At 37.5% G+C, this 13,670-nt stretch overlaps 1 protein-coding gene across 1 annotated transcript in view; it reads right to left on the reverse strand.

Annotated features, from left to right (window-relative positions):
* USH2A (usherin) overlaps nucleotides 1–7,306 on the reverse strand; it is a 717,315-nt gene extending 710,009 nt beyond the window's left edge. Inside the window, exons 1-2 of the mRNA XM_077759473.1 lie at nucleotides 6,704–7,306; nucleotides 2,507–2,672 (exon numbers count right to left, since the gene is read on the reverse strand). Coding sequence (XP_077615599.1) covers nucleotides 2,507–2,672; nucleotides 6,704–7,188 — 651 coding nt within the window. The 5' untranslated portion in view covers nucleotides 7,189–7,306. The remainder of the gene's footprint in view (nucleotides 1–2,506; nucleotides 2,673–6,703) is intronic.
* Between the last annotated feature and the right edge of the window lie 6,364 nt (nucleotides 7,307–13,670).

The following is a 13,670-nucleotide window of genomic DNA, read 5'->3' on the forward strand; positions in this document are numbered from 1 at the left end:
AGAAGGAATTTATGGAAGCCTCCCTTTACCACCTAGTCCAAAACCTCGTATCACATAAATAAGGAAACTAAGTCAAATGGTTTTGTTAAGATGACCAAGTAGCATTACCTGAATAAATTATCCCTAACTCCAATCTCTTATCTTCCCCACTACGCTATAAAACCCATTAAAGAATGAGCATGTTCCTTTTTAAACATCTATAATATGAATTATTATGAATTTCATAGTACCTTAAATGTATTCAAACTGATGTCCAGTTTAAAGGAAGCCTATGCAGATCTCCAATTTAGAGTAAATAATCACTCTAATTTTCATTTGAATGAATCCAGATTCTCATAATGCTGGGTATCTTCAAATCCACTAAGAAATGCCAGGTGAACCAATGACTGATCGACACAGTTTTTCTAACATTTTATGACTGTTTCATAGTTTTAATGTAAAATGTAGAATGGGGGAAATTTATGTAAAAATAAATAAAAGAATTATACAAATTAGAGAGGACAAGTTTTCTCCTGATAGTCAAACAGACATGAAATAAAGCAGACTCATTAAATTATGAGGACTTTAACCTTTTCTTGAAAGAAGGGAATGATTTAAAAATTTATAAAGAAATTTTTGCCTAAACTAGGAAATGACTCATATTTGACAAGTATTGAAATGATAATGCTGATTTCAACAGGCACTCTAAGAGCATTTTACACCCAGGAGAGTAATTCAGTCATGGTTACCTTTTCACATTTGGATTTTAAACTTTCTTTTGTAAAACTTTTCATGTACTATCGCCTGTCAAAACATGGCAGTTTCACTGATAAGGCAAAATAAAGGGAATTAAAAAAACATTTTTATCATTGTTCATACAAAAATATGCAACCAACATTATCTATTTGACATCTTCTTCAATGGTTTCTATTTTCCCATTTTTAACATTACAAACCAATTCTGTTGTACTGGTCAATGGGGGGAATGGACAACTTCAAGATATAGAAGAAATTAGTCCCCTCTCTGTAACTACGGAGCAAATGAGAGGTAAACACCACCAGACTGAACCCATCATGTACTACAGACAGGGCCTCATAACCAGATATGACTTACCCTTCAAACCCTAGTGCTATGGAAATATTACTCCCTGCCAACTGCATTTGATAAACCCATATCCTAAGTAAAAGCAGAGTAGATAAGGTGAAACACAGATTGGTTATTACTTTGTCAATACCTTCCTATAGAAACCAATCATCATTACCTCTTTGCATTTATATGATACATTTTCTTCCTAAAGCTTTTGCTTTTAATGTACTACTATGTGAAGGCGTGACAGAACTTCACAGCTATAATCAGGCAAAACAAAGATGTATAACAAAGTGTATTTAAATCCTCAAGAATGATATCTGTGCTGAAATCAACTTTAAAAGCCAGGTAACAATTCTCAAGGCCCTCTAAGGAAGTCTACTTGCCAACTGCTTCAGGTTGCAAGAACAGTATGAGAAATCAAAGATTATTTCAATAAAAACAATGAGGGTATGGGATGCTGGTTGGTTAAGCATCTGACTCCTGGTCTGCACTCAGGTGATGATTTAATGATTCAGGGTATCAAGCCCCATGTCAGGCTGCAAGGTGACAGCACAAAGGCTCCTTGGGATTCTCTCTCTCCCTTTCTCTCTGCTCCCTCTCCTGCTCATGTTCTCCCCCCCCCAAATAAACTTAAAAAAAAGAATAAGGGTACAATTATTCTCCAGTATGAATGGGGTTTGCACAAACCACTATTTGGCCATGTCTGTGAGCACAAGGAATTGGGACTACAGACATCGGACCTCTGGTATGAAAGGCAATAGTGACTTTTGGGTACAACATGCCATTCCAGTACCTTGATGGGGGAAAAAAAAAAAAAAGAAAAAAAGCATACACTCTGTCTGCATGCCCAGGAACTGTAAAATACCAGATAACTCACAGTTCTCTCAGCCTTTCACAGCTTCTAATGCTAAAACAAACTGTGGCTGACAATTGAAGTAATATAACATAACACTTTCTGAGTGTCTGAAGTATAAAGTTCATTAGTTCTAAGGTCAGCATTTTAATGTAACAGCCAAATTTCACTCACATCATCAGATGCTATCTGCGAAAGACAGCTGTAGAAACCAGGCAGAGGGAGGTTAATGCTGTCATGACCAGTAAAATTAGTAGTAGGCACTGAAAGAGCCCTTCCACATTTTTTAGCAAAATATACTAACCAAATAAAACAAACACTTCCTGAGGTTGTTATCATCCCAAAGAGCACTGTCCTAAGCTTCTGTGGGAGTTTTCACAGCAGTGGTGAGGGAGGAAATGTTAGACTATCAAGCGGTACATCATTAGGTCATTTAAATGTTATTTTTCTCTTGTTGTCATTTACACGTACATGAAATCTAAAAAAACACTGCTTCCGATCTTGAAGGGAAATGCCATGTAAGGAAAGAATGGAAGACGTATCCTCGTGTTTAACCAAATGTTAAATATTTTTTATTTTACTCACCTGCACACTAAGATGAATCCATTTCTTCACAAGAATTCTCCCCAGTGTCATTACTTTTATTGGAGGCTGCAAACCATTTACTGTGCGATAATAAAACATGGTCTCTTTCTCAGATATTGTAAGTTTGAACACAATCTGCCCATCCACCGTCTTTTCTATAACACACCTTAGGAAGCAACCAGAAAAGAGAAAAGGTCAGCATGCAACCAAAAGACATGCTAAGGCAATTGTGCAGTTAGGGGCATGAAAACCCCACTCAGAAGGGGCACTGTGAATAAGTGCCTGAACGCCAGTCCATGCACAGCCAAGTTTTACTCCAGTTAAGAAGCCCTTTCACTTCAATTAAAAAATGGAATTTTTATTTACAGTATATTCCCCAGAACCTCAACACCCTTTATTAGAGATTAATGATGGAAACGACAGTGGTTGAGTCATCCTGAAAAACCAACATTTAGCCTATATTGCCTCATTAGTCTTCTGCTATTTCTTTTATAGGAAGCGGCACACTACACTATATCTGGCTTGGGTATTGAGTCACCAGTGCAAACCTTTTTTTTAACGTAAAGAGAATTTAGTGTCCATAGAAGACTCTAAACTGCTAGCCCTGAAGTCGGAAGTGCTCTCTTTAATTCCCATGATGAAATGGAGAATGGACAACTACAATCTCTTCTTACTTCATCATTGACTGGCCAGAAGCCAAAGCCAGCGTCTGTAAGAGGACCAGCTAGCTCTCCATGGCCACACAGCCCACCTGAGACACTGAGATAACATTGATGACCTTGGATGAAAGGTCATACAACCTTTTAAAGAGACACTGTGAAATCATATTTTAATAAAATAGAAGAATCTTCAAGAATTTTCTAGGTTTTCTGTCAGGCCAATTATCCAATTATTTTTCAAAAATGACTTCTATCCTTATCACAGTGGCCACACTTTCCCCATCCCTTTAAATAGAAAAATCGTGTTTTTATAAATATTTATTTTCTATGTTAATTTATGTTTAATATAAATTATTTTAAGTTAGTAATATCATTGCATCTAACCAGCTACTCTGTTCCCACTGAGCAGAAACAGATATGTATTTAAGCTCATTCCTCTCTATCACAGTGTAGCAACTCAAATTTTTAGCAGAATACTATAAATTTTTGCTTGTAGCCTCCTGAGTGGATTATTCCCAAAGATCTGCTATTTAAAGATGAATATCCCTGACATTAGCCATTAACATCTCCCCAATGACCAGCTCTTAAAGATGCTCATGATCCTACATGTCACAGACAAGAACTCAACAAGGCGGCACATCCCAGGGAGGAGAATTTCATCAGGTCTTGGAAGAGTCAGGATCCCTTTCTTCACCCAGTTGCCTCCTACTCAGCTCAGCATCTCCATGATTATGTCTGATCCTGGAACTCTTCGTCCAAGCTCAAGATTGCTTACAGGGTTCTTCCCTGGTATTCACTTAACACACTGTGCTGCCTCAGTAATGACACTAATCTGGGGAACCTGAGCGGCTCAGTCAGTTAAGCATCCAGCTCTTGACTTCAGTTCAGATCATGATCAAACTGTTCATGAGTTTGAGCTCTGCATTGGGCTCTGCACAGACAGTCGTAGAGCCTGCCTGGGATTCTCTCTCTCTCCCTCACTCTCTGTCCCTCACCAACTTGTGCATGTGTGCACATGCTCTCGCTCTCTCTCTCTCTCTGAAAATAAACATTTTTTAAAGTAATTGCACTGATCCATCTGTCTTCCCATTAGCTCATGAGTTTTCTGAGAACGAAGCAGAGCCTGATCTAGAGCAGACCCTCAAGAAATGATGTGTCAATGACCAAATCAGGAAGAAGCATCAAAGAAGCAAACAAGATGGGAAGAACCAAGAATTATTCCTTTTTTAAAATTTTTTTAATGTTTTATTTATTTCTGAGAGAGAGAGAGAGAGACAGTGTGAGCAGGGGAGGGTCAGAGAGAGAGGGAGATACAGAATCTGAAACAGGCTCCAGGCTCTGAGCTGGCTCTCAGCACAGAGCCTGACGTGGGACTCGAACCCATGAACCATGAAATCATGACCTGAATTGAAGTCGGATGCTTAACAGACTGAGCCACCCAGGTGCCCCACCAAAAATTATTCCTAAAGATGTCTTAAAACTTTCCTTTCAGGTCACATTTTCCACAAATTATTGCTTCTCACTTGCATTTATTGTTTTCTGGAGTTGCGAGGGAAGAATAAGATTTGAGAACACTTAGCAGTTACTATTTCACTGTCACTTGTCTTCCTGGACTGTGTACATGTATCTGATGATAAAGTTATGAGAACAAGTAGACTTTTTTTTAATAGCCAAATAGATTGGCATAAAGAGTTTATATTAAGCAGAGATATGGCTTGATAGAAATTTTACTGTGATATTTTTTAACCCTTTGGTAGGTGGATATTTTTAAATCACTGGGATGAGAAGAGTTTTCTCTTTACTCCCTGCCATAAGGTCTCTAAAGTATAAGAAGAGTTTGCCTGTATTCGTTTGACTTGAGTTTAAGCCAACAAGTTAAAATTTGACCATTACTCAAGAATGTATTTGCCAAATGCAGGCTTATTTTCCCAAGCTTACTGAAAATGCATTTCTTAATATGTTATTGATTATCTTCCTTGCTATTTTGTTTGCTTGTAAACATACTAGCTTTGGTAGATAATGAATGTGAAAGGAAGGCAGGTAACAAAATATTTAGGAACTGGATTTATTCTGCTCCTGGATAAACAATAATTGGATAATCCATGTTTTGTTTGTTTTACTTATCTAGTGCAAACACCCCGAAATTCCCCCAATTCCCATAGTTATTTTAGTTTTGAGAATGAAAACGACCTTGATGCATGGAACTCTCCAGACCGTAAACCATGCGCTACTGACTCTATCAATACCATTCTGTCTTATTTATACTAAATGATACCAATAGGAGAAGAACTTGGTAGAGACAGATCTCCTGGGGGATGGGGACTTGGAAAAAATAGTTTTTCCCAGCCATATTTGTCTACAATTATTTGGATATTCTTTACATAAACTGAGGAGCTTGGATTTCCTGACATTTCAAACAGTAAGAAAACAGGGTTTTCTTTTAGAGATGATACAGAAATAGAGATAATGGTTTGCGATCATTTTCACTCCAAATGAAGAAAAATGCCAACCTTCACTTGGCAAATTAGAACTAAACACCAACGACATTTAAGTCACATTTGCTTATGAGATTATAAGACTTTTCTGGTTTGTTTCACAAGTTTTTAGATATTTGGCCAACATTCTCAAACAAAGAAACTGTCACAGGGGGAGAGCCAAGAGCTCTACAGGAAGACAAAAGATAAGCAAAAAATGCCTCAACACTTCCTCACTTATTCAAATCTCCAGATCAGATCGGCTCTAAATACTTAGGGAAAACGCATTAGATGTCAGTTTAGGATACACTACAGGATGAAAACCAAGTGATTATATAAACAAAAAAATGATGCCAAGGAAGCCCCATTACAAACGCACCAAAGGGATTTCTACTGGGATCAATGACATAAAAGCTATTGGGACTCTTTTATGCTTATCTATATATATTTCCTAACAGAAAATTCCAGAAGGCAAAGGGCAAAAAGCTATCTCTCTTCAGAGTTAGAGGATGATTCACTTATTCAACTCATCTTATTGAGCATCTTCCATGAGTAAAAAAAACAGCTCTTCCTAGGAAAACAAGGATGAATAAAACACAGTTCTAAGCCCTTAGAGAGCATCTGCCTGATGAAAATTTTATACTCTAGTTGGAGCAGGTTGTTTATAAAAACCTAGATCAAGATTTAGGAAATATCAATTATTCTTACTACTAGCCGGTACACCGCAAAACCTGGCTGAGCCTCTGAAAGCTAAGACCAAAGGTTTTGCTAAACGACCAGAGAATACATGAGGCACATGTAAATGTGTCCGTCTGCAAGGAAGCTATTTTAACATAGTCTTTTTTGAGGGCTCGCTTCATCCATGGAAAGGAGAAACAATTTTAAATTTGGGGAAAAAGATATCTGGACTGTAAACTTAAACAGGAAGACGACCATAGCAGCTGATCTTCAACTGCATGAATTCCAGGGCTCGCCTTCATTTCTAGTTTAAGGATTCGTGCGGCAATGTCTTCACTCCCATGGCTCAGGACCCTAGGGAAGCTTACACTCCCTCTACTACTTACATTACACCTTCCTTCTCAGGTTTCAGCCACACAGCTAGAGTAAATGATGCTGCCAGCCTTGGAGAAGGAGGAGAAGAAAAGCAATTCTTGTGATTTCCAAAAATAAAACTTGTGGCGTTGCTAGGAGCGTTGGGACACAGATCATGCTTGTCTACCGCGATGCAACCCCCAAGACCTGCCGAGAACAGGGCCGTGTGGCTGGGCGGGGAAGACCTGTGAGGACAGTCCTGAATGCAAATCCGCTGGGTGCAGAACTGAAGACTCGCGGCATCGGTAGCACTATGACAAAACGTGCTTCGGTCTGGGAGTCCACATGTTGCTTGGGTTGGCACAATGGAAACATTCTTGAAGGCTCCCACGTTCTCCAACCTTGGGAAAAGACCCTGTGAGTCAGCCAAAGAGATGGCGGCGAAATATGCAAAGATCAATGTTTCAATGACGTGAGGCAAGAAGCGGAAGCCCGGTGAAAGAGCCAAGCGACTCATGTTCACAAAAAAGCATTCTCCTCCTGATAAAGCATTCCTAAATAAATAAGGCCAAAGCCACCTGCCAGCAACACTTTAAAGCAAGGTGCTGTAAGTAACGTTGAGGTTCTCCATTTTCGGGAAACTGCAGACACGTTTTCACACTGAGGTAATACCACAGACGTTCTTAGCAATGGTGAAGACATGAGTAGCAGCTGGTGTCTGGGAACCAAAAACAAAGTGTCAAGGAAAAGCTGCTATATCTTTAAATTTTAAGTTCATCCCAAGCACTAGGACTTTGAGCCCCAGATAAGAAACGTTACTGAACTTCTCAAAGGGAGAAAACATTTCGAAGCACGTTGTCTAGAAGAGATTACTTACTCTTTGGGTAACCATTGTATTGGGCAAATCAGACACTTTAAAAGTCCACAGGACAACCAGTTTCCTGTATATAGTTATATACAGATATACAGTTTTGTGAATATATTTCACCACACAGCAATTTAAGCGTGCTACTCTACCCCCAGAGAATTAGCACTATCTACTTAACAAGGTAAGGAATTGCATAGATTTTCTTTAGACGTGCACCTTATGCTGTAGCACACAGCTATCTTACAGATGTCCGAAATAAAGCTGGCAAAGCGCTTTGGGCCTTTCCCCCAACCCAGCATGTGCAGCAACTTTAAGCTCACAGTAAAGCTGATTAGAAACCCAACACCATCTGTCTGTCCTATGCCTTAGTATTTAGCAAACGCTTGTGTTCCTGTTTCCTCATATGACTATGTATTTGTAGGTTAAATATGGACCCCTAATACTGTGTAAGCAATTGTATTGATAAATAAGCTGAATTACCATCTCTTTATTGCATTTCAACCAGTCCCCTCAGTGTGACAAATGGCTCTTCACAGGACTGCTGTCCCTCGTTGCCTGGCAACGCTGCGGTAACCCCCGGGTTTACTCTTAGCAAATAGGCCACACCAGCAGGAATTCTGCAAGGAAGACGTGGGTGCCCAAGTAAAGTATTCTGCACGGCAAACACTTGGTTACCTGAAACTCAGAGCGCAGTCGGCTTGATGGCCTGCCGGGAACTGAGCTCCCCAGGCTTTCAGCAGGTGCTTGAAGCAGTGGGAGGGACCTGGATGGGGCCAGGCATGCATAATTTTAAAGTAGCAGGACACCTTATCCCATAATCTCCTTTTAGCCCCTCCCCTTTACCGCTTACACATACCTCAGTCCATTTAATCAGGGAGTCAAAATGATCTGCCACTAATACAGTACCACAAGGAGTCTTTTCCAGTGCTCTTTCTCCTTTCTGGGAAACAAAATGGGATTCTAAACCTTAATATATTGATGCCCTCATAGCTTGGTCCATGGATGTAAGTTTTTGTTGACCATTTTGTTGTCGCTGCCTTCTTCACCCCTGGACGCCCTCTTCTAAAAATATGTTTCTCTACATCATGAGGAGCAGCTGATGTTATCTCTAAATGTTGCATTTGGAAATAAGAGATTTTAATTAAACTACAGAAGCAATAGGATTATTGACTGTTTAGCTGCCTAATTAGATATGAATATGTATATATTCATGAGTATGTGTTTGATGTCAATTCTATGTAGTTTCTATTATGTTCAAAACTCTGTCTTTTCTACTATCTGAGATACCTCACCCTAGATGAGAAATATTCAAAGCAACCGATAGTCCTATTCCTTAATTCTTATCTTAAAAATGGAAAACTTGTTTGGGAAAAAAACTAGTTCATTGTGTTTCTGTTTTCTAGAAGTTATCCTATCCAGAGAAATGTTTAGAAAGGAGATAGCTGTTTTTGGTGTTTCTTGTGAATAAGGCAGCCAGAGACAAACCCAAAGTATTATCTCTTCAATTTCCTTTATGGTCTCTTCAGTGAGAGGCTAGAAACCACAACCTTTTATATATCAACCTTATCAGGACTAAGTGCTTCTAGAGGAAACCTTCACCTTTTGTTAAAATATCCCGTTATTCACTCATTGGTTATTACAATCTTACAAGGGTACTTTCATTAAAAACAAATTTTAATTTAATGCCAGCTAATATATAAGGCCTTGACAGTTTTGGAAAACACATTTGGAAATAGATATATAGGATACAGTGAATTAGACAAATGCATTTTTCAGACCTGTTACAAAAGATGCATGTATGTCTTTAAACAAGCTATTCAATGTCTGGCTTGGACTTAGACCTTGTGAATCCAAGGCCTAACTTCTTAAATTGTGCATCTTCAGTGTATCTTTTGGGTCACCATTCTGGGGATAGGAATTCTTCTACCATATAACTTCTGCTTTGTAGTAGGAAGTCATGACTCAAAATAGACAAGCTAAGATTAGCGACTCTGCTTCACATTCAGAAACTCTGCCTTTAATTTGCAAAGGCAGACAATGGATTGACATATACCTCAACTTTTGTCGTTCGGTACTATCAATCTTGAGGACACATCCTGTAAATGAATTAGGCACTAACAGTTCCACCACCTTTATTAGTGCCTGAGAAAGAAGTATTGAAAAAATGAGCATGTACAGGAGGAAAGTTTAGCTAACCATGTACACTTTTCCCCCCATATATTTATTTGGATTCACGGAGTAATTCTGGTTTGGGTCATCTTGGCTGAGTTTGGATGGTCTGATTTGGCCTCGCTCTCTCATCTAGCAGTTGCCTTGATGATCATGGGAGTCTACCCCAGGCTCATTCTGATAGTAGCAGAAAGATTCTTAGCAACATCAGATGGGAGGTTCCCATGTGCAAGTACTTGTAAGGTCTCTGATTGCATCACATTTGCTAACATCCCCTTGACCAGAGCAGTCACATGACCAGGCCGAGAGTCAAGGGCTACAAAATAGACTCTATTCTTCCAGGAAGAATGGCAAAGTCACGTTGCAAGGGGGAACACATACACAGAATGGAAAGAATTTGTGACCATTTTACAATCTACTAAAGAGAGTTGCTAGCAGTTTCTTTTTCTAGTTGTAAAAACATGTCACATTGAATTAGAATCTCCTTGTTTTAAAAAAGTCAAGAACATAGTGTTTTAGTTAGACAACTCTAAGTAAATTCATACTCCTTATTCTGGAAAAGCATATGGGAATAAGCTAAGTTTTTCAAACACCTGAGAGTGGGTTTTGATGGGAAAAGTCAAGAGGTATTCCCTATTCCTGGATTTTTAGCATCCATGGATTTACTATTAAAATTGTTGAACTTCTGGTATAACTGATCAAGAAAACATAGTAGATGTATAATAATATTGGATATGAAAATACAGGCATAAACTATAGATATAATCTGATTACAAATAAGAATATATTGCAGGCAATTTAATAAGAATTGAACTTGAATTCGTAGACAAATTAGACAAATTCCTAAAAACATCCCAACCTAAGATAACTTGAGAAGACAGAAACAATCCAAATTAAACTAATTCTGATTTTTACACTCTTACAAATAGAATAAGAGAGAGTATTTCCTATTTTATGAGGCTAGCATAACTTTGATACACATATTAAAGAAAAAGACAGAGAAATATGAAAAATTAAAATTATAGGCCCTTCTCACTAAGGTACATAAATTTAAAAATATATTCTGAATAAAACATAAGCAAATTGAATCGAGAAATGTATAGAAAGATTAAATCTCCTGATCAAGTTGGGCTTATTCCAGAATTACAAAATTTATTTGAATTTAAAAATCTATTAATATAACTCACCATAAAAATATATTTAAAAAATATATTAAATAAATATATTTTAAAAATTCATGTGATTTGTTTGGGACCAAAATCCTTAAAATGGGATTATTAATTTAGAACCAAAAACTATATTTAGGACCAAAGCCCTTAACAAACTAAAAACATAACTTGACATAGGTAATTTGCAAAAACCACCAACACCATAAATCATCATCATCATCATCATCTTCCTGATAATTAGCACTTCTGTAAAATCAGGAGTAGAACAAGAATACACATTATCATTGCCTCTACTAAATATTTTACGAGCCAGTGCATGGAAATAAGGAAAATAAATACCAAGAGAAGTGCTGAAATGATTATCAGATGTGATCTCTCTCTCTAGATAACACAATCTAGAGACAAATATTTGACCTAAGTTCTGGAGAGATGTACATATGATAAATGCTGTTCTTCAATTTGGGGTGGAGGCTCTTTTTTGTAGGCATATGCTATTCCACCCCTTGTAAAGTTAGAGGTAGCCATGTGACCTGCTTTACCTAATGAAATATGAGCAGCAACATGTGCCATTACCAGGGTGTGGCCACAAGTACCTGTGTGCAATTTACTATGCTTGCTCTCTCGCTCTTTCACCCTGCCACGTCCAGATGGTGTTGCATGTCGACCTCTTTTCCTGGCTAGAAAGACCTAGCTCAGAGTCCTCCCCGCTGACCCTGTTGGACGTGTAGCATGTGTGACAAACAAACTTTTATTGTTTAAAGAACTGTTTTGAAATTTTCATATTCTTTATTATTGCAGAATAATTTAGCCCAATCTGATACAAAGATCAATAAGCAAAAATTAATTGTACTTCTATGTGGCAGTTAAAGAATGAAATAAGCAAACTAGAAAATATAACAAACCAAAAGATGCTATTTAGATTATAAGGTACTTAGTAGGGTTGCACCTTTTCGATTTCTTCCTCAGGGGGAAAAAACCTGTTAAGATTTATTGATTAACATTTAAGAGAACTAAAGCAAAAGGAGAGATACATTATGTTCTTGAATTAAATGACTATCATAAGGATTAAGTTTTTGTATAGTAATCTTTTAATCCAAAGCAATCCTATAAAAAGCACAACAGAGTTATTTATGCAACTTGACAAACATACTCTAGAGCATATAAAAATAGCAAACAATATCCAAAGCACTGTTGAAGTAGAACAAGGGGAAAAGAATCTGCTCTTGCTAACTGATTTCAAGACATATATTAAAGCCATATAAATTAGGAGAGTGTAACATTCAGGCAGAGATGGAAAAAATATTCTAATGAAAAAACATAAAGAAGGGGTGCCTGGATGGCTCAGTCAGTTGAGCATCTGACTCTTGATTGGGGCTCAGTTCATGATATCATGGTTCATGAGCTTGAGCCCCACATCGGGCTCCTCACTGACAATGAAGAGCCTGCTTGGGAGGGAGTGTGTGTGTGTGTGTGTGTGTGTGTGTGTGTGTGTGTGTCTCTCTCTCCCCCCCCCCGACTCTGCTCCATGTGTTAACTATTTTTCTCTAAAAATAAATAAATAAACTTTAAAATTTTTTTTAAAAGAATGACAAGAAAAGACCATATACTCATAGGGACATATATTTCTTCTTACTTATTAGGAAAGAAATTAGTAAGAGTTGCAAGGAAAATTAATTACCNCCCCCGTCTCTGCTCCATGTGTTAACTATTTTTCTCTAAAAATAAATAAATAAACTTTAAAATTTTTTTTAAAAGAATGACAAGAAAAGACCATATACTCATAGGGACATATATTTCTTCTTACTTATTAGGAAAGAAATTAGTAAGAGTTGCAAGGAAAATTAATTACCCTTACTGGAAAACAAAATGAAATCGGATCCCAATCTCTCCCCAAGTATTAAAATTATCAAATACAGATAGATTGAGACTTAAACGTAAGAGGTAAAACAATAAAATCTTTGGAAATTAAAGAAGACATTTTAGTGACCTTGAGATAGGAACATGTTTCTTAAATTGGATACAAGGAGCACTAAACATAAGAGATAAATAAATGTTACATTAAAATTAAGAACTTCTGACCAAAGGTCTTCATAAAGTGGAAACATAAGCCATGCAGGAAATATGTCACACATAACAGAGAAAGATTACTATACAGAGTGCTTACACAATTCCTGCAAAACAAAAGATGAATATTGTAATTTTTTTAAAAAAGACGTGATATGAACCAGCATTTCACAGATTAAACACATGTATCCAATAAACTTATAGGTAGTGTTCAACCTTTATCAGTAATCTGGAAAAAGCAAATTAAAACCACAGTATTTTATTTAGATAGCACAAATTTTAAATCAGGAAAATGCCAATTGTCAAGGAAGGTAGGTAGCAACAGGAACCCTAAATATTTCTGGTGAAGAGTAAACTGAAGTAAATGCTTCAGAGAACAATTTGACATGTTTAGAAAAGTCGAAGCTGCATTTAACCTAAGAAACAGCAAGTTTCCACTTAACGTGCATTCATTAGAACACCTTAGCACTACTACCAAGAGGTACATTCTGCATGTTCACAGCAGCTGGTGTGGGTAATGCCAGAAAGCTGGGAAGCATTCAGTGCCCATGACAAATATCAACAAGTCATTATCCTATTACAATGAATTCTGCTGCCTGTCTCTTCCTGTATTTTTTTTTTCTTATTTATTCTGCTCTGTCTTTTGTGGGCTGTTGAAATAGGTCTTCAACCAATGACAGCATGTCTCTTCTGCCACAGGTTAAAACAAGAAAGCACAGTTAAAGCAGA

Source organism: Crocuta crocuta, unplaced genomic scaffold (assembly GCF_008692635.1).
Source record: "Crocuta crocuta isolate KB4526 unplaced genomic scaffold, BGI_CrCroc_1.0 scaffold556, whole genome shotgun sequence".
NCBI classification, from domain to species: domain Eukaryota; kingdom Metazoa; phylum Chordata; class Mammalia; order Carnivora; family Hyaenidae; genus Crocuta; species Crocuta crocuta.